This window comes from Eleginops maclovinus, chromosome 10 (genome assembly GCF_036324505.1).
Source record: "Eleginops maclovinus isolate JMC-PN-2008 ecotype Puerto Natales chromosome 10, JC_Emac_rtc_rv5, whole genome shotgun sequence".
In the NCBI taxonomy this organism is placed as follows: domain Eukaryota; kingdom Metazoa; phylum Chordata; class Actinopteri; order Perciformes; family Eleginopidae; genus Eleginops; species Eleginops maclovinus.
This window is the reverse complement of record NC_086358.1, coordinates 8,874,305-8,901,593: the sequence shown is the minus strand read 5'-3', so window position 1 is coordinate 8,901,593 and position 27,289 is coordinate 8,874,305. Positions and strand designations below refer to the sequence as shown.

The 27,289-nt window shown below is 39.9% G+C and overlaps 1 protein-coding gene across 2 annotated transcripts; it reads right to left on the bottom strand.

The window, feature by feature from the left end:
* Positions 1-786: 786 nt before the first annotated feature.
* Positions 787-27,253, bottom strand: ccdc186 (coiled-coil domain-containing protein 186). Of its 2 annotated transcripts, none has more exons than XM_063893331.1 (16): positions 27,146-27,253; positions 24,686-25,688; positions 24,128-24,254; positions 23,218-23,346; positions 21,116-21,328; positions 20,430-20,549; positions 19,416-19,520; positions 18,543-18,641; positions 16,933-17,019; positions 16,697-16,839; positions 15,359-15,614; positions 14,206-14,395; positions 12,825-12,923; positions 12,349-12,577; positions 6,658-6,877; positions 787-3,617 (listed from the first exon to the last, which is right to left on the bottom strand). In XM_063893331.1, exons 2-16 carry the CDS (start codon positions 25,666-25,668, stop codon positions 3,534-3,536), a joined length of 3,084 nt encoding a protein of 1,027 aa, XP_063749401.1. In that variant the 5' UTR covers positions 25,669-25,688; positions 27,146-27,253; the 3' UTR covers positions 787-3,533. The 2 variants fall into 2 exon arrangements, with proteins under 2 accessions (XP_063749401.1, XP_063749402.1); XM_063893332.1 differs by having other exon boundaries at positions 12,843-12,923.
* Between the last annotated feature and the right edge of the window lie 36 nt (positions 27,254-27,289).

Here is a 27,289-nt window from a genome sequence, read left to right as displayed (position 1 = left end):
TGATATGACAGGTGCTGTCAGATTGTCTGTGGGTGATTCCAAAGTCTGGGCATGTGCATGCGTGGGAAAGAGTAATAGATGCAGGTTGACATGGGGGCTAAAGATATTATTCGTCAACACCAATATTTCTGATCTAAAAGAAAAAGATAAGGGTTCTAGATACTCCCCAAAAAATGTCCACATAGAACTAGAACTGTAAAGCAAACATATTTTTAGAGAGTGTAGTTGAAAAAAGGTTGATTGATGGGTAAAAGGAAAATAGTTCCTACATGATCTCAAGTTACTCAGTCATTATTTCAGGAAAGAGGCGCTTGCTGTCGAGTTTATCCAAGTCTTTTTTTGTGCACTTTGGACCCCGCAAGTCAAGTGTCATCTAGTTCCACTATTTAAGAGAAAATAGCACTATAGGTTAGAGGAAAAGTATTTAGTTTCTGAGGTAAAAGGTCTCTAATTAGCTAGGTGATTTACACAAGGATGCTTTTATTTACAGGTAAATGACAGCCTATGGAGCAATAGTTCACCCTTGACATGTTTTTGTTTGGATATTGGGAGTGTTCCTGAACATTTGGGTTTGAAATGATCAGAGAGGCTGCCTGGTTTGACTGACAGTGGTGCAGTGATGCGAGTGACCTCTAGCACTGCTGACAACTGCTTTTGAAGTGGCTGCATGCCACGAATAGTCAGTGCGTGTGTGAGATGTTATCTCTGAACAAAATGTCCAAACAGATGTTAGTTTCGACCATAGCGTTAAAGGCAAAAAAAAGAAAGAAATATGAGACACTGCGGGACATTCAAGAGAAAGTTAAGACTCATCTCCTTTTATTCCCTGGAATCACCATATATACAAACAGAATCAGCGTTTTTAAAAACAATCTTGATATAATTTTACAGAATGACATATTTACAAATGTATATCGTGATCACAGTTTGAATATTCCACAAAACAAAGAAGGGGGAATCATTGCACAGCAGGAAGAAAACAGAAGAAGGACAAACACCTAATTTAATCTCACATTTTGACACTCACACATGCTGATTTATTCATATCCATATTGTGAAACTTGATCTTTTCATTCACACAATGCTGCATCATGGCTTGGTTTCAAGGCTGTGGAAATGTGTAAAAAAATCTAGCATCAGCAAGATTCTTACAGGTGACACGCTGCAACCAAAACAGTGGAGACAGGTTAGCACGCTTCTGACAATTAGGAAGTATTAATTAGGTTATCTTTTGCAAGTTTTTTTTTGCAGAGGTTGTATTTTACTTTTGTACCAGAAACCGATTTTCACAGATTCAGCAGTAAGCAGCTCGTTCTCGCATTAAGATGCATGAACATCCAGATTAATTTCATTATGAAATAATCAACTGGCTTGATAGAAACAGAAACCTACATGTAGATTGAATACACTTTAACATTACTGAACCTTTTGGGGAATTGCGAGGTCAACCTAGTAAAGCCAAACCTCCCCCTCCCAGGTTTAAACAGGCTACTCATTCCCAATGTCAAGGAGAATCAAGGTGTGCCGTCTGTGTTTACATGCTGATCCCACGACACAAGGAAATCAGTTTGGATGAGATAACAGTGGAGTTGCATCAAACGTGAGCACCCACTGCAGCAACATGACCTCAATCCTGGAAACACATCTCTATTCAGGTAGCGGGCTATTTCAACATAGCCTCAGGATGTAGGGTAAAGAAATCAATTCATAACAAATAAAAAGCTGTTTCTTAACTGGCAAATAAGGAAATAGAGGCTTGTGTTCTGAGACAAATTCTGCACAAAAACTAGTAGTTATCGAATCAAGCTACTGACCTGTTTAGCAGTGTGTGTGTGTGTGTGTTTTGATGATTCTCTTAACAGCTGTGAACAAGAGACAGAAGCCACATGTGTGTGACCGACTCTGGTCTAAATGCAAATTAAGTTTGCCCCCCCCATAAATAAAGCAAACTTCATGGTCAATCTTGTTACGGCCTAAACGCCCCTACAGCTGAAGCATGTACACACATGGTGTAAACACACAAGCTTGCAAGCTTAAAAAGGCACACATGTAGCCATGCACGCAGACAAACACAGACACAATTTGGATACTTCTAAACCAGCACAGTCACACAAACAATATACTGGCGCACAAACAAAAAGACAACATAGGAAATAAAATACAAATGAATGAAGGGAACATTGCACTTTGTCCCTGGATGTACTTCTGTAAGCTTTCCTGAGCTACAGCTACAGATCTTCCCTTGGATTCCTCTACAATTGAATTACTTGAACAGACTCAGTTGCACAACTAATGAAAAAAAAGGGGTAATAGGAATACCTTAATATCTTTGTCTTTTCTACCTTCACCAGATCATATTATGTACGCGTTGAAAATCATCTTTGTTTCTGTAAGCATCTCTCTGCCTAGTGTAGGAAATCGGGAATGAAAATGATGCTCATAAACTACTTTTAGGGAAGCTGAAACATAAACAGATTTAGATGCTCGTGTCTGATATAGATCAATTGTTGCCATTTGGTGCTAAACAGAGCATTTGAAGAGGCAAACATATTCAAGGTACTTGTTATCAACAAAAAAAAAAGGCATTGGACAAAAATCTATGAAAACTTGGATAACCAGACAAATAAAACTTCATTTTTAAACCAACAGAAATTTAAATAAATTAAAAATCACATTCAAAATGGCCAAACTCAAGACCAGCTCTACATTTTAACCGTAACATGGTATTATACTAGCCATGGATTTGCTTCAGATTTAGGATACTTCCACGCTGATAGTGCCATTTTGCTGCATGAAACATCGCAAAGACACGCTCTGCTTCCTTCAGTGTAGCACCGTGGTGCTGCTAATGCTGGGCACCTTGCTTCACCAGCTGTTTTTTAAGTGCTGTGCAGAGTGAAAGTTGATGAAAAATATGCAGGTGGCACACGAGGTCCCCAATGAGCATGGACTGATTTGTTTCTTTTTCCACTTTTGCATTTGGAGTGCTTTGTCGTCAAGCAGCTTTTCAAAAATACATTTGGCTTATTGGCAGACGGGCATCCGGAGACAAGCTGAGAGCAGGGCATGCTGGGGGATGATCCTCTTGTTTCAATTGAAGAATAAATGTTTTTTTTTTATAGGATAGGAGTCATTGGCAAATTATTTCTTGACATTACTTCCCTGGTAGATTGCTATACATTCATGATAATGGCATCTTCTATCAACTTGCAAGGCAATTAAGTATGTTCAGTTTGAAGCAACTGGCTTTTATCTTGGCTCAGGGGGAGATGGACATTAGCCAGAGGAAGATTTGTTGTGTCAGGTGAGGTGTTACAATGTGGATAGAATAATGACAGTTCAAGTAAGTTCAGACAAATGGAGAAAGTTCAAGAGGACCTCCGGAAAAAATGTCTGAGGTGATACTGGCACTCACAACAATCAATCTGCTCCTTCATGTGTTGGGAGAGTGAGGATATAGCTGTTACTTCAAAAATGGTAGGCTCTATAGGTCTATTGGCCCTTATTTTCCTCTTTCCTGTAAAATGGGTTCGTCACTTGCTCCTTACTGCATCCTCAGGGTCTCTCTGCTGCTTTATGAGCCGCTCAATCTCAGATCCCAGGGTCTGTAGATTCTCCTGTTAAAGAAAAAGGAAAACGTTTAGACTCAAGTACAACGTTTAATTTGGGTTTCTTGAGAGGAACCCGTGTGCTGTGACTGCATGTAAAGACTCTTTCTTGCTTTATGTAGAAATATTGTCGGGACGAAAATGACATTTAAAAGCGTGGATGACATTCACTCTTTTGATAGTAAGAGTAGGAACTAATGAAACATAGCGCAGTCACAACTTCTTTTAGAAACCACTTACTGCGATCAATATTTACACGTAATGAAAAACAATTATTACAGATTTGAAAATGGCCAAAGCCAAATTACTCATCCCGGTAGATGTGAAGCCTTAATTGGGCTTTGTGCAAGTGTTTTGTTTCATGGTCTCATTATTGTGCCCACGAGTGTTCATTTCTTCCTGCCAATCATCTTTCATCCACAAAAACAAAAGCCGCTGCCAAAAAAAAAAATGACTCCCACACTACAAATCAAAAGTATTGTCTTTAGTTTTCAATACAGGGTGTCTTTAAATACACTTGAAACAATATAAAGAAAATATCACGCTGAAAATGATGAATAGATTTATGAAAGCCTCTCACAAAAGTGTAAAAAAGGAACATAAGAGAAGCAGTAACCATGAATGAAAATGGGAGAATGACAGGTTTTGAGTCTTCCCCTTAATTTATGTAGGCCTACTTTATTTGATGTGGATCAAAATAGATATGTTTGACCCTTTCTAGCATGTAGAATTTTAGTTCAGTTGTTTTGCAGTACATCATGCTAGTATTGCAATCTGACAGTACATATTTACTCCAGTAAGGATTAGTGTCTTACAGTCTCTTTACTACTGTGTCCGTTTCAACAAAAATACTCATACACTGCCCGGCCCAAAAAAAAGGTCACAAGCCTGTGGGAGGGCAGTGCTATGAACAGGGGTTGCTGCAGTTGGTCTGGTCTAGGTGCAGCCACGTTATGTGCCCAAAGAATGAGGTCAGCTGACTACCTGAATGTACTGAAGGACCAGTTTATCCCATCAATGGATTTTTTCTTCCCTGATGGCACGGGCATGTTCCAAAATGACAATGCCAGGATCCATCGGGCTCAAATTGTGAAAGAGTGGTTCAGGGAGCATGAGACATCATTCTCACACATGGATTGGCCCCCACAGAGTCCAGACCTGAACCCGATTGAGAATCTTTGGGAAGTGCTGGAGAAGACTTTGCGCAGTGGTCCGTCAACAATACAAGATTGTAAAAAAGGAATGCAACTCTGGACAGAAATAAATGTTGTGACATTGCAGAAGCTTGTGGAAACGATGCCACAGCGAATGCGTGCCGTAATCAAAGCTAAAAGGCGGTCCAACGAATATTAGAGTGTGACCTTTTTTTTGGCCAGGCAGTGTATTTAGACTAATATGCATATTTCAACGTGGCCTAATTTATATAAGCAAAAGAAGTCCCTATTTCGAGACTTTTTTTAAGGTCTGTGATTTTAATCGTTATATGTAATAAAACATGTAACAACAGAGTGATGATCCCTGGCGCTACATCTCTTATCGGTACGTAATTCGGCTGCATCACCTGTTCAGACAGCCTGCTGTTATAAACTGAGAGGTGGATGGGATTCATCATTCACCACCTACACATCAGAAAATCGGTTCAGTTGGAATCCTAATTCTATTCAATGAAAATAAAAGACCCTCAGGACACGGACAAAGCTTACATACACAATGGCTGAATGAGTGCTGTGAATATAGGCTTAATTCCACTATTTCAGATCATGAAGTAGAAAGAAGGAGAAGCACGTCTTTCATCGAACCACAGTTTCAATATCTCTCTGAAAGGTTTGGAATATATGACACAAATGTCGGGAAAGTAGCAGCTGGCTCGAATGTTCCCTGTGCTTTGATTAAATTCCCTCATTTATCCAACTTTTACACTGTCACATTGATAGAAGTATTTTACTAGCATCCCTGTGGTGGTGTTGTTGTTCAAGTCAATATGGTAAAACATCCTATTTATAGCCCATGTGATTTCTGCTATCTCTGTTTCTATTACTGTGTCCTTTTCATAAGCCAGACATGTCCACTTTCATAAACTTGAATTTGTAGCAACAAACAAACACCATCATCACCACCGTTTCCAATTCATTGAAATAAATTTTGTGTACTCGACGTCTAAAGCTGTGACATGTTTTCAACCGGTGAAAGCAAGTGGAGGGGAAAATGTTGAAAGCAACCCAGGAACAGCAACTGCTTCTGGATGTGCCTGTGTTGGCAGTGATGCCCGAGTGTCATAATTACAGCGCAGGGCCTCAGAACTAAAGGCTGCCCATCAGTATTCTGCATGAGCGGTTCAGACTGTGCTACAGTAGAGGCCTCCTGCAGGCGTACAGGCTGCTGTGGGTTTGAAGAGTCAAAGGAAATGAGCTTCATTTGCTGAATGACAAAAATCCCAACCTCTAAATGCCCAAATAAGGTAAAAAAAAAGAAAAGGTTTGATTAGATAAATGCATAAAACCAACATAAGGTGTATTAAATGTAGTATTACACTTGTAATGTACTACTTTTGTAACCTTCAAAGAGATCTAGATTGCAAATTAGCGTTTTTGCTATACAATGTTTGGTCTTATTCTAATGTTCATTAACATGCTCTGTCTATCAAAAACAAAAAATGACATTGCATATTGGCCTAAATACTATTATTATAAGAACCTTTACAAAAGCATGACACCCCTTAACAAACATGACAACTATGTATGTGTGCAATAAGAGCAAATACACTGCTAATACAATACATTTTTGAATACAAAAGAACTGTACGTTGTTGTGTTTCTAATCTATGTAACATTCAACCAGACATAATCCAAATCAAAGCTTTATATATTTTGATTTGGCTAATATTAATATGTTTTTTTAAATGTAGACAGCAGCAAGTGGTGCATGACAATGACCGCTAATGAATGACCCTCTCAGGTCATCGAAGCTCATGATTAATCACGCACCGCAATTACACATGATTAATATTTTATACATCCAGATCTCACTACACTTATGTATGACACCTTACCTTCAGAGTAATGTTCTTCAGCAGCGTGTCCTCCAACACAGCCTGCAGCTTCCTGTTGATCTCCAGCGACAGGTCAAGGGTCAGCCCGCTGTCCGCCGGGTGGGAGGTGTAAAGAGATGCCATGATGCCTCCCCGCCGACTCACGTTAGCCTTGTTAATGTCTGACGCCTCTGACGAGAGGGCCCCCGACTCCTCTCTTAGCACATAGCTCTGGATTATTCTGTTGGGAGGAAGAGGAGGAGAGGAGTCAAACAGCATGCTCCAAAAAGGAGAGGCAAAGAGTAAGTGCGTGGCCTCAGCTGTGGAGCAAAGAAAATTGAAAAAGTAGGATTTATTGGTAGGAACATGGAGAGCTCCTTCAGAGGAATAAAAACCATTTCCAGCAGCAGCGGACGTTTCTAGAATAGTAATTCCAGTGGGATGGCTTGTTGAACTTGTGCGCACAGGAGACATTCAGTCATAGTTACAAAGAGTAGTTTTGTACCAGTCAGAGGATGGGAGGTAATGAAAAAGGTGGCTTTGGAATGGGCTGCCAGGATTCAATTAATCAACAGCACAACTGTGTGTGTGTGTGTGTGTGTGTGTGTGTGTGTGTGTGTGTGTGTGTGTGTGTGTGTGTGTGTGTGTGTGAAAGTGAGATAAATCTTCATGTTCATAATACATTTTCATCTGAATAACAAAACAGCGAAGACATTTAACTATGTTTGTGTCGGAGAGAGGGAAATTCATTAGCGTAATAGCTCCAAACTTCCTGTCGTCCAATTTTCCCAGTGCAGCCCGGAGAACACTGATGAACAAGTGTGTTTCTATTAACATGAAAATAGACCCAAAGCGAGCCACCATTGTGACTGGAATTCATTACCGCGTCCTACATTATCGTCTTTTTCTTAATATGCCACCACAGAGAAGAGAGAATAATACAAAGCAATATTCAAGATAAAGGACATGGTTAAGGAAATGAGTGTTGGAAGCTCGCACTAGACTCCCTCCAGGCATCAAAGAGAAATTTAATTCTCGGAACTGAAAAGCTTTTTTGCAATGGCAACAGTGTTCTTAATTTGCTCTTGGAGTGTGGGCAGGTGAAGAGGGTTAGGCAGTGCCCTACAGATAAGGTCAACATCTGCTGGTAAACCTCTCGAGACGAAGCATTAATCAATATTTTAAACCAGCTCTCGACACAGCTGTTCACCTGAAGCGCTGACCTGAAACATCGACAATACTCAGCCCCATACTGACGTTGTTAAGTTCAAATTCAGGACGTGTACGAGAGAGGCTTCTTAAAAAGGCGGGTAACTGCGGGTTGAGTGGAGCGTCCTGGCCCCGAGTGAGATTAGCAATGAGATTTCAACTCAGCAAACTCCATCTTACAGCTTTTAAAAGGATTCTCAGGAAGGAATGTCCATACATTTAGGTGAATACAATTGTACTACTACAACCATTTCTACTAATACTAGTATTAATTATCTAGCGATCAAAACTACCACAAATAAAGAAGAATGGCAAGCAGTTTGTGGACCATCTTTCGATTTTAAGCTCCAATATTTTACATGCAATAGGCCTTCCCTGGAGAGCATGCAGTTTAACTGAAGCTGTCTAGTGTAGCTGTTTTATTTCAAAAGGTCACCTATTATGCAATCAATTTTTTTTAATGCATACATGTGTCCCCTCTGTGTAAAGAGATTTTGAAAGTCTCGGGAAAAAAGACTCGCTCTCTCTTTTTGTCCTGATCCATTTATATAAAAACCTGTCTGAAAAGGAGCTGATCAGATTGTCTCCTTCTAGAGCACCATTGTGTTTTTTTAAACCAATCATCTCGCAGAGGGGCGTGGCCAGCAGCACCTCATTAGCATTTAAAGCTACAAACACAGAATCGTCCCTTTTGAAACAGGGCTGAAACAGAGGTTGTTTTTTTTTGGCATGCTATAATTCATGATCTGTTATTTCAAGCCAATCACTTCAGAGACATGTTTGGTATGCATCTGAAACCAATAATATATTGTTGAAAAAGAGTATAATAGGGGACCTTTAAATGAGCATGTTGTGATATAGCTCTTCGAATGGTTGAAAACATGCCAGGGATATACAGAAAGTTGAATATATTTTAGAATATAGCATGCATGAACAGAGATGCCACAAGATACAACTGCTGAATTCTGTTGCACAAACTACTTTGTATGATAAACCAGAAGACTACTCTAATAGTGTGGATACAGTTCATACTGGTACTCAGTATTAACCCTTTACTTTCTCTCGGTGTGAAAATTCATCTGTTTTTCTTTCTTGGTATTCAAAGTCTTTCATTTTGTTTACCCAATGTTTACGCATTAAATACTGTAGACCTAAAACTCTTAATAACAATGTATGTAAAATCAAACCAAAAAATCTGCAGAGCAAAACATTGAAATGAAACAGCAGCTATGGAAGCACTACAAAAAAAGCCATCATCACAAACTCCCCATCCACAAACACACAACACCTGGGCTTGCACAGACATAAAAGGGGACTTACCTCTGACTAGACTTGTGAGGGTCCATATTTGGACCCCAGTTCCATCACGACAGTGTTTAGTAAAAACAAAAAAAAGTGACAGAAATTAAAGATGTGGCCACATGGTGAGCTGAAGGGCATGCACAGGTCGGCGGCAGGCAGGGATGTGAGCAAGACAATGACTTCCTTTTGAGTTTGTTAGTAATATGTTGTGTTTTTTTTCCCCAGCTGAGACGCAGCAATGAAGGCGGCAAGTCAAGCATGCAGGAAGTGAAGGTGGCAATTCTGAGTGCAGTACAGCTCTCGGATATGTCATATTGGAGCGCACTACAGTGGAAAGCCCAGCTCTTAAGGTTGTGCCCAAAAAGTGGCAGCACAAAAAGGGAATACGCTAAAAAAAGAAATACACACCTGAGGTTTTTTATATGTCTTATCTTTAGTGTATTTAGAACGACGCAGGCTAATACCTTGTATAAAGTCGGTAAATACCAGCTTTATGTTAAAGGCTGCAGCATGTACAACCATTTATGTTTGATAAATGTAAATAATATTAGATCTAAATGGATCTACCTTTATTTACACACAAAATATTACATTCTGGCTAATACATCAACTGAAATTAAAAAGCACTGCGGGACAAAGATCGCGGATCACCTTGAAAGGCTCCATTCTAATATATTTTAACACATTCAGCATCCATAAAAGCCCTCAACGGAGCTTATTGTGCTGAACATTGATAACAACTCCAACAAAGGAAAAGGGTTGTTCCCTAGATAAATGTCCATCTCCATGTATTGAACAGACGGCGGTTCGTATCAGCGTCATTTTAATTCAAGTCACATAAAAGGCCCATTCAGACTTAATGGTCAGAATAACCAGGTGTGGGTATTGAAGGGCACACCGTTGCCCTGGAAGGATGATGCATCTGTTTCTGCATGTTTTAGCTCATTTACTACAAATCTATCTAACCCGTGTTTCACTTGGAAAATACAATGTATGGCTGCATGATAAGCAAAACACAACCAAAAATAATCATGTATAGCAAAAGGTTCCAAAGTTTGAGTATTCCCACTCCTGAAAGTCACCCAGATAATGCACTGATCCTATAGGTTTATCCTGAGGACACAAGTTTTGCCTAGTTCAACCTCATTTTCATAAAAACGTGCACTTATTTGGCATGACTAATGACTCTAAATACTGCAGTACCCATGAGCCTTTGCCACCATGACTTTGGAGAAGAGGCCTGGCAGTTGTGCTCAAAAATAAGCAAAGGCTCAGCAAAGGAAAAACACTTTCACGTTGCAGAAAGATACAAGATGCAGGGCCATAGATGCAAAAAGAAAAGAAGCTAAATAGTCAAGAGAAGGCGAACATTAAATAAATAAAGCTGCAAATTCTATTTTCAGTTCTCTTAGCTGTGTATTTTACGGTGTTTAAAGCTCTCTGATTGGACGTTTCTTACCTAAATGCACAATTGGACTTGAAAAAGTACATGAACTAGCATAATTATGAGTAAAGTTGACAATCGCTGATAGTAAATGAGCTTAAAGTAGCAAAAACACTGCTATGATCAGACAGAGTGGTATGGATGTGCAAACAAATCTAAATAAATCAAACATCAGCTTTTCTTCCGCTAACTGTCCTCTGTCAGAGACCCACTAAGCTTGAGCTTCCCCATCTCTGTAAGCCGAAGCAGGTGATGAATAAAAGACACCGTTATATCATCAGTGTTCACCAGGCTGTCCTGGAGGGATAGGGACAGAAAGGCAAAAAGGACAAATTCACATCCACATTCTGGGCAGTGAAACATCCCCCATCACACACGCTTAGCCAAGATTTTACAGGGCTAAATTTAGCTCAACAACCGTGGGATTCGCCCTCAATTTTAACTCATGGATGTAGGTTGAGGCTAATGGATTCAATACAGCTGAGAAAGATATGAGAAGTAGAATGGAGGAAAGTAGGGATGGGAGATATTTCTGGGAATTCTAATTGTTATCAGGCAAGAAGAGATTAGTGATTGTTTGGAGTTATCTGATCGATGAATAACATTTTACCCAGCAGAGAAAACGGTGTCCATATTTACTCCGTGTGTTTCTACCCATGAGAGTTTCAAATCATGTCGGCACCCCATTTTATCCTGACACCGGCGCGCAACGCACTTCAAGGCTTAACCTATACATAAAGTACTGATGTGATTAAGATAGCTCTGGCGTCCTTCACACCGTCTCTTCAGTTTAGGTGATGGCCATGAATATGGATGGGACATCATTAAGAATCCACACCAATGCATATTCCCCTCTTGATCGGCTCGACTATAAATAGTTCTGAAAGAAGTTTGTCGCAAATTGTGCTGCGTGAGTTATAGTCTAAAGACGTGACACACAGGAGGAGGTAGGGGGCTATAAAGTGTGTGTGTGTGTTTATGCACTATGCTGTTTTGTCAAGGTGAGCTAAAGCAGCAGTGCACTCCCCGATAGAGCTCAAATATTTGTCAAGGTTGAGCTTTGTTTGGCCCCTTTTAAAGACACTTGTATCCAAATTAAATATGAAATGTAATGTTTCCCACTTAAACTGTTAATGTAGTACTCTAGTTTGGTTAGTGTATCAATCTGCATCACTAAAATGAAATTCTAGGAGGTTTTTAACGTGTGTATTTATAAAGTAAGGAATTATTAAGTCCTACTTCATTGCTCTTCAACACAGCCGCTAGAAACTGCTCCTGTACCACACGGAAAATCACTATTACTTGAGTAGTTGCTTCTTTTCTCCAATGTAGGTTTCACATATTGTGGCTAAACAAGTTTCCACAGGATGTTTCAGAGTACCAGTACACAGAGCATTTGGTATTTGACCTCGATGTGTTAGTCCTGGTTCTACCTCAGAGCATTCTCTTGTCTCTAGTGAGAAACTTTTAAATTTAGCTGACTTTTTTTGTGTAATTTAATCGCTGGTGGTTGAGGCTTGCTTTTAATGCATCTATTAAACAAGCCAGGTTAACAACCTTGCAGTCAAAAGTGTTTTATTACTGCACTACTGTTCCATTAAAACAAGCTTTATGGTCTGAAACACTGCGTCTACAGTATAACTAACTTCTATCAGTATTGTTTGAATTTACTACCAAGCATTGCTGCAGCAAAGTCTGGTATATAGCACGTTCAGCTCTCTTCCCTCCTTCCTCTTCCTTTGGTCCATGCCACTCACTTGGTCTTTTTGCGAATCTCCTCCACCAGCTGCTTGATGTGATCCTCCATGAACTCGATTTTCTCCTGTTTGCGAGCCAGGGCCTTTTGCAGACGGACAATGCGCTCCACAAGCACGGTCTTGTCCACCTCTGGGAAGCTGTCCACCACCACCACTGAAGGGACCCCCTGGCTATCTGGGGACCGCTCTTCAACACCACTTCCCCCCCCATGGCGTGCATTCAAGGAGCCTGAGGAATGGAAGAGGAGATGGAAATCGACTTAGAAAACAGTGTATTGTTGTCACTTTGGTTATGTGTCAACTAGCTGTTAGCTCATTTGGTACTCCTTTAAATAGCATTTTCACTTTGTGTTGAATAAACTAGACTTTCTTTGGAGGGGTATTCATGCCACCAGAAAACAATAACAAAACTATAGGACAAATATTGTAAAACTAAACCCTTTTATCGTATTACTTCTGTATGTGTAAATACTAACCAAATCCTGGAGCAGTACCTGAGGAACTTGAGCGACTGCCCATACTGCTGGCATCCCGGTCACCGCCTCCATTCTCAACATGCTCCAATCTCTTACGGGCTGTAAAAGGAAAAAGTACATAACTGTAAGTCTGTGTGATAAACAATTTGAAAGATAAGATACATGCTTTCACAAAAAATGTTTTGGTAATCCTTTTAAATTGAGTTGTTACCTAAAACATAATGCAGTCAGGAAAATGTTTAGTTCATGTCAATAAAAGAGAAGCATGCAGAACTTTAAATTAAAAGGGCTAGTACTGGACAACATTTGGTAGTTTTTCTTTATAAATAACTTATTACTTGTTGGTTCCTTAGCTAATTACTTCAACATAAGCTTTAAAGTAACAGACAATACTTCCATGGATTATGAATTGAAAAGTATACAAAAGCCATGCAAAAACTTGAATTTTTGAACCAACTATTAAGAGGCCCTTTGAAAAGGCAGGCTGAAAGTCAAAGCTAAGCTTCATTGCTTGTCTGAAGTGTTCCTCTGTGAAGGTGTCTACCTGAATAAAGGTGATGCAGGCTGCTTTTAAAGAAAGTGCCCACTCAGCAAACCTTCCGTGCATAAACTTAGACTGAAAATGACAGTGGGAAGCCGTAACTGCAACACTGATGAATGAACACTGGCTGTTCTTATAACAAATCCATCCCAGCTGACAACTGAAAGGCGGTAGAGCTTCTGTTTACAAGATAATGCGCGGGATTGTGTACCTTAGTGTCGCAGAGAACCAGGTTTTGGGAGCTGACTCAGTCTATTAAGTATAATCCTAGCATGAAGGAAGAACATTATCTCTTTTTTAACAGTGTGCATTCCCACCTCTCTTGTCTTTAATCACTGTTCACTTTCTCCTCTTAATCTGCACGTATGCCCTGACATTAAATCCAAAGGACGAACAGCCTCTCAGTCCAGTCATTCCATAACAAAAGACAAATATCACAGTGAAGTGAAATTAGATGATCGGAAGGAAATCCACCATTTTCACTCATGACATTTTCCGATATGGTTTTGGATACATGACGCAGTGGCCACTTCATGTATCCATGTATTTATAGTAAATTCACTTCACGCCATCACGATATCTTCACGATAGACTCTTTGGATATCAGTTGTATTTAACGATATACTTTAACCAGATGTAGGATTTTAGTAATTGGACATCTGAACTTAAAGCTATCAGAGAAACAAGCTGAGCAAACGTTCCACCTCCTGCTAATGAATGGACAGTAGCATCACACTGAGCTACATGACTCTCGAGTTGTAATCTCTTGCTGCTGATGAAACAGTTACATTAAGTTGGGCACTGTACCGTGAAGGAGCTACTGTAAGCCGGTTTCCTAACCTTGTGTTAGCTGTTTCGTCAGGTCTTTGATGTTGGCGGCTTGTTTCCTTTTCTGAGTCACCAGCTCGTCCCTCAGCTCTTCCACCCTGGTTTTGAGTTGACCCACCTCCGTCTGCAGGGCCGCCCGCTCCTCCTGCAGGCCCTCCACCTCCTGCTGCCTCAGCGACTCCTCCTGTTTCAGCTGCCGTGACTGCGGGAGAAATCGAGACGGGTGTGGGGGGGAGGATTAGACTAATGATGCAGCCATGATAGAGTGGCTAGATAGCTCCGCTGCTTGTCCCAAAAACAACGTCATTTCCCAACGTGTGATTGAATAGTAAATAAATACCTGTACTGTCTATGTATTTATATCTGTGCTCAGCCTATCGGGGAGTTTGTTTTACAATGTCATGAAGCAAGGAGAAGAACATTATGAGGACAAATCCTAGACCCCTTTGCAATCGACTTTTATGTAAATAAATGTAAATGTAGGTCTTTCCCCTTTAAATATAATTGACCTTATTAGGATTATTTTGTATGAATTTTAATTTGATTAATATCACGTTTTATAATTATCTTTTCTTTTTCTATAATAATTATTTATTTACGTTGGCTATATGTTTTTTTTGTTCAGTGTTATTAAAAAAAATGCTTCTGGATTAAAAAGTCATACAATACGGCATGTTTCTTTGTTTTGTTCAACTTAAAACTGCCTGTAAGAAATATGTTTTCAGGCCGAACTAAAAATGTCTGAACTTCCTAAAGGACCGACAACAAAAAATGTTTGGACGGTGCCTCCGCTCCTAATTATTTCCTATGATCGATTCCTTTGCTCTTGCACTTTGCTGTTATTTTATTCACTTGTGGCCCTATTTATTGTAATGTATTTGTATCTTGTATGTTGATGACGTGTGCTGCTGCCTTCTTGGCCAGGTCACCCTTGAAAATGAGATCAGGATCTCAATGGGTCTTTTACCTGGTTAAATAAAGGTTAAATAAAATAATACATGTTTTGAGTAAATGTATGGACAAACCAAGTCAATAAATAATAAGAATAAAAAAGAAACAAATACTTCAATATCTCTCTCCTGTCTAAAAGTATTTTTCCAGGCCAGAACACTCTGTTCTGTATCACTTCTACATCGTGCTATTCCTCCGTTCAGAGTTCCCACACCTTGTCATCCAGCAGCCTGTTGGTCTCCTCCAGCTTCGCCTGCAGCTCGGTGAAGCTGCTGTTGAGCTGATCCAGCTGAGATTGCAGCGAGTTGCTCTCCGACTGAAGCTGCGCGTTCTTACTGCTCAGCTTCTCTGTGAAGCCCAGCAGCTCAGCCTCGCGCTCCCTGCTGCCCTGTACATCTCGCTGGAGGTCTGCCATCTGGTTGGTCAGGCTGTCCACTTCCTCACGAAGAGACGTGACCTCGTGTTTATCACTGCGGGACGAAATAAGGATTGGCTCACATTAAATGGATTCATAATTAACGTTGATTCTAATGTGTGTGAAATGGGTACTGTCACGGAGACAATTATACATGACAATTGTATGACAATGCAGGCAATTAGGATTAGTAAGATACAGAAAATAGACAAATACACGATTAATACCAGTTATTGTTGGTAATCCATTATTTAATTAAAATAAGTCATTTTTAATGGACTACTGTAGACAGAATAGTGGAAATGTCCACTTCAGTTTGATTCACATAACAACTAACCTTTCCTCTGACCTCAAAACGTTCTGAAGTCAAGTTGGGATGGAGAATTAAAAAAAGACTACTGTGAGGGCTAATCAGACTGCACTTACACTATGCTATGTAACTATGCACCAGAGGATTTTCTCAAATGTGTCTGCCTTGTGGTTACTGCCGGAAGGAATTGTTGGTATCACATTATCTTCTTTCCTTTCATAAAGGATGGTCCATTGTACCCTATGCTATAGGAGATAAGAGAGGAAGCATTGAAGATGCCTTCCATAGCATTTAGGGAATTCAAACTAGGTCTTATCACAGCTCCCACTTAGATTCTTCAAGCAAAAAAAGACTATTCGACCCAGTGTCAGGATAAATGTCACAATCTCCTCTGGTAGTGACGTTTTCTACAGACCAAAGAACTGGTGGAATCAAATTATTTTCTTCTTGCCAACAAATTACACGTTCTGGTGCGAGTGGTGTAAAAATGTCCTGCTGCTCAGACTCAAAGCCAGAGCAAAGAGCTTTTGCAAAAATCTATTTGGGTTGGCGCCACCTACTTATGACACTTTGGCTCACACAGAATGCAGCCTTTTATTTCAAGTTTCTCAAGTCATCTGCATATGGCCTGCAGAGCCACAGAGGGACCCGAGTGCCTCTCTGCCCTGTGTGCTATATCTGTCCCTGGCCTACCTTTGAATCCTGCAATAAGGTACCGGCAAGAACAACTATATTAAACTGTTCTATCACACCAATTATGTATGGCAGTTTAAGTTCTGTTCCTGCATGATCTGTGTGTGTGTGTGTGTGTGTGTGTGTGTGTGTACCGTTGATGCTGCTCCTCAAGCGCAGTGATCTCCTCCAGCTTGTCTCTCTGGCGTCCGATCTCAGCTTTCTGCCGGTTGATTATCTCCCTGTACTTGCTCAGCTCGTCCTCCCAGCGCGGCCGCTCTTCCTCTAGACACTTTAACTACAGAACAACACACACCTTTAATTAGCCTGAATTCCGCCCGCTGACATGTGCACACACACATATGTTCAAGTGCAAATGTATATGACAAACCTTGGTTCGAAGAGTAACAAGCTCATCCATGCCCTCTTTGTAGCTCCTTTTCAGGTCATCCAGCTCTTTGGCCTTCACTCGATGCACCTGCCGGATGCATTAGATTCTACATTAGCTAGCGTGTATCCACTTATAAGCTTTCTATTATTTTAGTCGGCTCCTTAAAAGGAATTTCTGTTTCTAAGACCCTGAATTGTATTTTTTTTTTAAGAAGAAGAAACGTTTCTTATCTGTGTTTCATCCGAATTATCTAAATTAGTGTTGACAAATGACCAATTCCATTATTGTTTTACACGGAAACTTAACCCTGAGTCACACACAATTAATAATCCAGTAGCATCTTTTTAATGAAGATGCACTTCCTGGAAATCCTACTGTGGCATTCATTAACATAATTTTATTTACGCACCCATTACAAATGCAAAAGCTTAATAACGTCTTGTCTGATCTTTTGAACAAAGCCATTAATGATACGACTGCTAGTCAACTTTTCCAAGAAGCAATTAGTAGCCTGTGGTATCCAAGACAACATGCCACGAATGGAGCAGCCGGCAAATTTACAGTCTATTCCTTCTATTCATCATGCCCATCCTTTTTTAATGTTAACACCCACAGCGTTATGGAAACCCAACCGCTGTGTTGTGCATTATTTATGACTAAGTTGCATCATACTTTAAGCATATACTAAAATAGGATTTGGATCAATTTTTTCCATCAGCAGGGAGGCGCTACCTAACAAAACTAAGGTTCTACATTATAAAATCGGTTCTAAAAACAATTGACACACAATATAAGCCTTCAATATACTGTATTTCCTCTCAGTGTTGATCATTTTAATCTTTAAATGAACAAATGGAATGAAAAAGCAGGGTTAGGGTTAGCAAACTGTTGAGCTGAAGGGACATACAAACAGTTTTAATATAAATTAATGACCTCTGAAGCACAATATTTGTTGCTTTAAATTTAAGGACTTGTAAATACCCTGGGTAAACAAACCAGAGTGTGGAATGATGGAAAGAAATGTGCGATGTCTTCTGGGTTGTTGTTGTAACCCACAGCTATATTGATTATTTCTAGGCCATTTATTTTTAAAGAGCATTTCCCCTCAGAATGAAGCAGAGAGAAAAACAGGCCATTGTGTTTTGAATTCAGTCCACGTCAGTGCCTGTGTGCATGCGTGTCAGCCCGTACAGCCCATGTGCCAGTTTGTTACTCATTCCTATTTAAGGCAATTACACCTCTTGTACTGATGAAAACAGCTGAAAAATAAACCTTTTACTAGAATAGCTGGCACCAAAACCATCAATAAAGAGCTGAATAACGGCCTGGCTGAACACAAGGTTTATGCCATTTTGAATTAGTTGGAAATCAGTATAAATGTTTATTTTGTATTGTATGGTGAATCGTCACAAAGAAAACAAATAGGAACATTGATGATCAACACGCATGTAAGAATATAAACCACTAATGTTTATGGTAAAGCTTCACATTTGGTCCAGGATTGAAAGTGCCTACTTAAGCTTAATGTACACACACTAATGAGTACTTGCGTATTCATACGTTAGAGTGTGTGTTAGACAGTGTGTGTGTGTATGCACAGTGGTTAGCACCTCTAAGTGGTCTGTTTGTTGCTGCTTGTGTTTCTCCAGCTCTACTTTGGTCTCCCTCAATTTAGCATCCAGCTCGTTGGACTTGAGCTCCTCCGATTCCTGGAGGAGATGAGGTTCAAAAGATTAGAAGAACAAGACAACAATCACAGTGACGGAGAGAACGGAAGAGGAGGGAAGGGAACATTGAAATAACAACATAAGAGTGGCTCGGCATATTCAACACACACACAAAAAAAGGACTTTGACACACAACGTTATTGGACTTTATAATTTAGAGTAAATAAAAATAAAAAATGGCTATTATGTTGGAATAGAGAAGCAAACTACACACATTTTTTGAGAAATGTATGTGTATGGCAATGTACGCAGTATCAATGTGTAAATCTGCTGTCACTGTGGTCGAGTACAATCGCTAAAATAATCTAAACAGAGGGAAATATTAAGCGGCTCTCTGCTACCATCACAAGGACTAAATGTAAACTGCTGTTCAATTGAAGCTAAATCATTCAAGATGATCTTTTGCACATTGAATAGCAAAAATGTATATATATTACAAATTAAGACATTTAAAAAAATGACACGGAAATAGAATCACTCAGTCTATGTATGTTACAGCAGCAGCATGTGATGGATTACTAACTATCCAATCAGATTTGACTTCTTAATTCTTGACCCTTCAGTGAGTTGGCTAAGTGACTGCACTCCCAGATTTTTACAAGTGTTACGGTGCTAAAATAAACATGCATTCTCCAGCTACAGCTCATTCAACAAACAGAGAGAAAAGGTTTCTCACACGTTCGCAGGTATTTCATATTTGCTCACATTATTGATACATGAGCAAACTAATGCTCCTATGTGATAAATCCCACAAACCTGGTATGTTCGGATCATGTCCTGGCAATTCTTGCGGATCTGTTCAGTCTCTTCTTTTGCCTGGGTCAATTTGGAAGTGGTCTCTCTCAGTTTGTCTTTAGTTTCCTTCACACAGATAAAAACATGAACAATATGTTGTAATTAAGACCCTAAAAGGGGCTTTTTGTTTCAGAACAAAGCTCTTCATAAAGCTGTGCAATTACTTGGAAAATGTTTTTGTTTCTACCCTTGCAAATGCATGTATTATGTGTGCAGACACACACCACCACAAAGCAAAACATCAGTGGCTTAGGTGCTGCGGCCTTGAGCAAATAGCGAGCATTCGCTCTTTCTTCTGTTCATAGTCGTGCATTTGCTTGGAGGCAGCAAAATAAAAAGCATTATTTCGTAATAGTCATTTTCAAAAATAGCAACAATGTTAATGATGATTTCCTTTCAGGGTCATTACTGTACCATTTTCATCCCCATTTCATTTCGCCCCTCAAATCAAAAGACAAATCTAATCGTGTGTTTTATGGAGCGGCTGCAGTTAAAATGACTGAAGGGGATGCCATTTGTGTTCTGAAAACACTTGGCAGACGCAGATGTTTGACAAACAACAGGCGTGGTTTTGTAAGCTAGATGAAGAACATCTACATTTACCACAACCTTACAATAAGTTCAAACTGATACTGAGAACTATCTGTTTACCGAAAGTACAATGACTGTATGTATTCAACCTTATTTAGATATGCAATTATGTAAATATAGCTCTATGTTTTCAGTGTATCATTTGAATACAATTTGACTGCAGCATGTTCAGGTTCATGCCCACTACAAAACATATCCAAAGTACAGAGGTATTCCGAAATGAATTACAATACAGTGATCTCGTCTGTGTGTTTGGTTACGTTTACAGTAGTATTGGATCCAAAATAAGAAAAGTTCTCAAAGATTTATAAATAAAAGCACATTTTAGTACTCCTATCTGTTGAACAAATGATCAGGTTTGGCAGTAAATAACATTTACATTACCTTGTGTGCATCCGCCTCACTCTTCAATTTGTTCTGGGCCCATCTGACCTTGATAAGATGTGAGTTTATTTCTTCTTTTAACTTTTCCACTTCTCGAGTCAACCTGCTAACCTCGCCTTCCTGAGAAACAGAGAGATGAATGAAGAAAGCAGGATCAGAGTCTAGGAGAGGAACAGATCTTTGACTGAGCTGAGATAGTTAAGAGTCCTGATGTGTTTCTCCTTCTGATTCTAATTTAAATTAAGTTTACAAGTGGGAAATCCAACATACTGCTAAAATAGAACGCCATGGTAAGAGTGACAAGCAAGATAAAAATCAGCATGCACCAAACAGTGTTTGTTTATAATAAACTGAAATGGACAATTAAATAATGTGAGGTGGCATCATTTTACTCTCAAGTACAAACTAATAAGTGTGGCAGTCTTATATGTTCCCAAGAGGCAAATAATACAAAATTCTCTCAATTTACAACATCAAGCGTACCGCAATGAACAATGTATACATTAAAAGACTGCAACAAAAACCAAATCTACCATACATAAAAATAATGTGCCTTTGCCATAGGTAACTTTTAGGCTAAAGCCGATAAAATAGTAAAAAGTGCTGTTGGTGAGTTTTTAGGTCCTAATATGAAAGGTTTCACACAAACACTCTTTAACAAGGCACGTAAACCTATCAGTATTTACCTTAGCGTCGTACAGCTGCTGCATCCGACCTTTCTCCTGAGCCAGCTGGTTTCCTCGCAGGGCCTGGCGGTCGACCTCCTTCGTGGCTTCCCTGAGCCTCTTCTCCAAACTCTCCTTATCCCGCCGCAGGTCCAGGGCCTCTTTCTCCCCCCGCACATATTTCATCACCATGCCCTCCTTCTCCAGGCGAGCTTCGTCACACTTCTTGTTCACCTGAAATGAATCATGAAATACGTTTGTGTAATTTGCCAAATGTCAACTAGGAGTGGCACAAGTAATGAATTACAGGCAGTTTGATGGATGGATGGACGTCCTCACATTTTAGTGTGGATGGAAAAAATAGCTGACGGTGAATGTCAGCTTGAATACATTTTTCAAATAGAGCTGAAAAGCATCTGCTCGACAGCAATGTTACAAAGCCCATTTTCTGTTACTATTTCAATGTTAACTTAATGATTTAGTACAAATACAGCTATGTAACAGGAACTTCTGAAACTAGCAAACATTTTCATTATCAATCCTTTTTTTAATTGTTTTATCCTTGCACGGTTAGGAGCAGGACACTGTGGTACACACTACGGCTCTTACCCCCGTGTGTTCATTCCTCATGCCAACGATATGCTCATGTGCCCTTTCACAGTTTCAGGTTTATCTTTTATGTGCAATATTCACTGCATACTTCAACAAGCTAGGCTTTCAGGAGCGCAAGAGAAGGAGGGAAAACTGTATAAAAGTGTTTGTGTTGGTCACTGAGGTAGGTGCTTTCGGCATCACAATGTGCACTTTAAATAAAATACAGTAAAAACAAAAGGATGAAATTATCACTCAGGTGGTACAGTTTCTGTAATACAATATATGGAACGAATGTGTCAAACCCCAGGGGCCACAGTTGATTAGGAATGGACCACTATCTCATTGTAAGAGTGAACTGATAAAAGGAAGGGCTAAACGAGACGACTCAGTGCCAAATGTACCTCCTATTGTTCACTGAACAGTGAAATTAAAAAATTGGGAAGTGTGACAAAACTGTCAAGAGGATTGTGCCCTACACGGTTTCAACCAGGAGGAGAAAGTATTGGATGAAAAATGTGCTCTTCTGCACTATTACTTACTATAGTAAGGTGAGCAAAGAGCTTGACCATTCAGGTAATCGTTTTGTGCAAACATTGTCAAAGATACACGGGATATGGAGAGTGGCAAAAACTACGATACTGCATTTTTTGTCGTGCTGTCAGAACTTTCTACCTTATATCGCATAATTTTAATATTAGGATGAAAACAACATTAGTTAAATAAGGCGGGACAAGTTTCGCAGTGGCAGTGATATTGATGCATAGGCATAAACTCTGTTAGTAGATAGAGATACTACACAAAATGTGCATGTGAATGCTCACCTCTGGACTGGCTTAATTGCATACTGAAAACCCATTCTCTTGAACACACACAGTATTTATTATTTATGTTGTATGCCTTGATGATTAAGATTGCAAACAAGTGCTGTGTTGTGGTTTTAAATGCCTTTTTCCTCGCTGACAAGTTGCCGCCTCATAGGGACATCTCTGACTACAGGAGCTGTAGTTAATATTCAGTAGTACTCAAACTGAGCATCCAACTCTATCTTATATACATGAATCCATCCCCAAGTATCCCTTAAGCATTGGTAGTGTTTTCCCTTATTAAGCTCAAAGAAATGTAATCATCTTCACTTCAGCCTAATGTTAGTCTCTCCATTGATTCTTAACAGGACAGGATTAATGCAAGTCCATAGCTATAATTTCCTAACACGAACCCTAACCCTCGAAATAAATTAAAAAAGTTCCTGTGCAAAACTGAAATTCACTCTTCATTAAATGAATACAGAAGTTTCATTTTCTACCACAGTTCCACAAAAGCTAGAGAAAAAAACACATCTGAAGGAATGGGTGTATTAATAATATTAACAAGTTCTAGAGTTAAATGACAAATTCGATTGGGCAAAATAAAGATACTGTAGCAGCCAAATGGAACAAATCCAGACATGCAAATAAGGGGCATACTAGGGCGTAATTAGGTAGTGTGACCAGCTTATCAAACATCACACAGTATTGGAGTCCACGTTATACCTGTTCAAGCCTGAAGCACGTTTCCTTCTGCATCTGCTGGAGGGCAGCCTTAGCTGCATGGTCCTGATGGATGAGTTTATCCCGCGACTCCTTCAGTTCTTTCAGCAGCTCCTCCACCCTGCCCTCCAACTGTATAAACAGGGAGTAGACAAGGTCAACAAGATGTTGGGCCACATGTAAGTCAATGCCACGCCTGGGATAACCTGATTCACAGGATGACACCTGACTCACAATGTTGAGAGGCTGAATGAATATGAAAAGCGAACAGGAGGAAGTCAGTTTGGCATTGTTCCAGTCACGAAAATCACAGACCTTTACTAGAAAATATCTCTGGCAATATAGGTTTAACATAATTACATATGGTGTTTGGAGAGAAAAAAAGAGAAGGGATCAAAGCATACATTATGTGCATGCCATAAAAATCCCTCCCACACTCTTCTGCTTACACAATGCTTAAACAAATGCTGTTACCAAGAAAGCAAGAAGCAATTATTGTCCCTTCTATGGCAACAGTGATCCAACCAGATCCAATGAATAGATAAGAACTTGGTTTTCTACGCAATCTTTGTTCAATTACAGTTAGAAAATACTTTTAAAGAATCAATGCTCTTAAGCTGTGTCTAACACAAAACATTATACAGCAAAAATCAATGTCCAGGAAGTCAGACAAAACATTTGAGAGGAGCGCTTCCTTGTTGATGAAAAACATATGGTCCATTGTGTTCCAAAAAAAGGATTAAAAATAGCTTGGAGAGACATGCAGGACAAATATGGCCTATTATTTTAGAATAAGCCTGTGTTGGACAAAGGGATACTGAAGATTCAGACCCCATCACTTGTGTTTGTGCTCCAACTCTTCGTCCATATGAACCTTGAACAATGTGAATGGACAATAGAGGAATAAACTAACCTTTGTAATGGTGGCAATGTGCAGCTTTTCGGTTTCCGTCCTCCTTTTTAGTTCATCCCTCATGTTGTCCTTCTCTGAACATATACCCAAAATCAGCTCCTGGTGCCTCTTGTTTTCCTCGAGCAGCCTATATACACAGACAGAAACAACACACAAACACACACACACACACACACACACAATACCAATTCAGGTCAAGTCCAAGCAAATTAGTGAAGAATGTAGAGTGTTGTAATGAAGGTCGAACAGAGCAGAATAGGAAAGTATTTGGGTCATTCTCTGTCGTATAACCAAAATAATTACAAAAACATGTCTGCTAAATCAAGGAAGATTAAAAAAAACTAAGGTGTAAGGAAAATACAAACAATAGCATTTAGAAAGAAGGTTAAATACTTGCAAAACAGACCAAGTTCTGTACAAACAGCAGTTTAAAATGACGTGATGAAGGGGGCCTAGTACATAATCAGCTACTCCAGGCAGCAGATAAACCAGAGACAGAATTAATCTAATAACTGACAGCATACTGCATCCATTTTAACTGCCGAAATAGCCGTTTACCTCTGAATCGACTTCTCCTGCTGTGCATACTGGTACTGCACACACTTCTCAAAGACCACCATGCAGTTCTCTTGGTCTGTAGGGAGTCCGTTGATAGGTGGGCTTCCTTTCCTCTCACCTTTACTTTCCCCCTCAGGCAGCTGACAAGACAACAGCTCTGACTCAAGCTCATCCAGCAGCGACTCCTGTGACAGTGAGCGCTGGATCTGGGAGATAAGCTTTCTGCTGCAATCAGTGTCATACGGACTTGAGAAAGAGTGGGAGGGGGCCGAGTTGTTAGCACTGGTTTGCGGGCTGGAAGCAGGTGAGGAGCTTACTGTGTCTGAACTAGGGGTAGAAAGGCCGTTGCAGAACCCGGAGGTGGTTGTCGAGTCAGTAGGGGAGTTTTTGGAAGCACTTTGGATGGAAGGGGATGATGGACTCTCTGCTGAACTGCCATCACCAGCAGGCGATGTCTCTGTGGGACAATTTGTAACCAAGACTGATGGCTGCTCATCGCACGTTGTGGCATTAGAATCCTTCACTTCTTTAAGAGTCAATAAGCTTTCTGTTGTGCCTTCAGAAACAGAATCAGAGCTTTCCAGCTCATCCAAAGCTATCACTGGGACTACTGAAGCTCCAGCAGCTTCATCTGAAAGTAGAAGGATCTCGCTTTCCATAGAAGCTGTACTGCTATCACAGCCGCCATCAAGCTCACTCTCTACATGTTCCTGAATGCATGTTTGAGCTTCCGAACTTGTCTCTATGCCTGTCTGAACATCTGTTATAGTCTTGATTAATTCTCTGTCAAGGTCTACTTCATCGTTTGCCTGACTGAACTTGTCCGCCTCATCCGCACTGTTGTTGTGAGAGATGTGTTCCTCCTCTCCTACGTTAGATGTGCTGTTGAGAGGCTGATTCCCCGGTTGTGATGTTTCAGACACTGATTCAACCTCTGGTTCCTCCATCACGTGTGTATCCGAGGCAGGACCAGGCTGTTCCATGGTCCCTCTCTGGTTCAAATCTGTTAGATGCAAATGTAGAAGACACAGAGAAGAGAGCGAGATTCAGGTAATGCGAAGACAAAATAATTGCTTTCATACATAGTGTTGCAATAGTTAACAGCCTAAAATTCCTGAACGTAACCAATATAGCAGCCTGGTGTTTTTGCATCGTCACTGGGTACAATGTTGTCCTTGTGTTGAGCCAGGAGTAACCAGAGAGCAAGATTTGTATTTCCACATGGTGATTTGCAAGTATATTTGTAAAAAAAAAGCACCACATAACACAAAGTCATGCCCAACAGACACACACTAAGATGTTTGGTCTTGTCAACACCTGTTACGTGGTTACACTTGTTGGTCTGTGGCGCTGAATGTAGTTCAACTAAGATTGGCATTTAAGATCATTTCATAGCCTTACCCGAATACAATTATCTTTAAAATCGGTCGCTGATCCATTCAGAAGTCACGACACACTTGGTAGGATTTGATCATGTAAAAGGACTAAACAATGTTTGACTTTAGTTTTGAAGAACCGTATACAATTTAAGCAATATGAAAATGATATCTCCTAAGGGATGGCTATGGGATGAATATGAAATACAATATTTATGGTTAAGGATTGACTTTTCTCTGCTCACCAGAGCCATGGAAATGGTTAATAAACAAAGTCTTCCTGTCTCAGACTAAAACATTCAGTCATGTGGTGAACCTCTTTAATCAAATATATAGCAGTTAAACATAATCCCCATGGCTTTCAGTTTTAGTTGTTGTCTTTGAAAGATGATATGCTACACGATATTTGCTGACCCTGAATCCAACCAGAACAATTTATCACTGCTTTTTCATTATCATCTAATCCGTACTCACTACAGTTTTGTCCTTACTACCACATAACATAAATGGGTAATAGGTGGATCATAGTCACATATATCAAGCCAGTGAAGCTTATCGCGTTAAAGGGTGAAAGCACAACAGATAAAAACACCCAACTGCGTTGATCCTCTTTCGACAGGTGTCATCCCATCAATGTCAAAATAAGTAAATATAATAGTCAGTCACCAGCCTAATTAAAATACACGATTCACGTTTCCATGCCTTGGGTAGGTGACTGTGTAGTTAGCAAGCAGCAGGCCGAAGTGCCATTTGTATTTACTGTCGTTTTATTAACAGTTCTGTTCATTAAACGATAGCCCTACCAATGCTAACTTAATCTGGCTAGCTGCTTAGTTAACCAAAACAAGGCATTAGTGACACGGATTACAAAACGTAACACATAGGATCCCAAAAATGGGTGGTTCAAATTGATTTTACGCATAACTGCAGACTGACATACTGTATGGATCCACTGCTTATTGTAGCTAGCTAAGCTAACGTTGATAAGAGAGGCGTTAGCTACACTTCAGCTAGCGAAGCTAACGCTAAAATCTAACATACATGACACAGGAAGCTTTATAAACATGGTTATATTTTCACCTACCGAATGCAAAAAGCCCATGTTGTAGTCCAATGCGATCGAACCGGTATAAGGGATAACTTTGAGCGTTCTGCCTTAACAGCTGATAGCCCTAACAAGTCACTTTCATATGACACATCAACAAATATGGCCACTGCGGGTGAAACG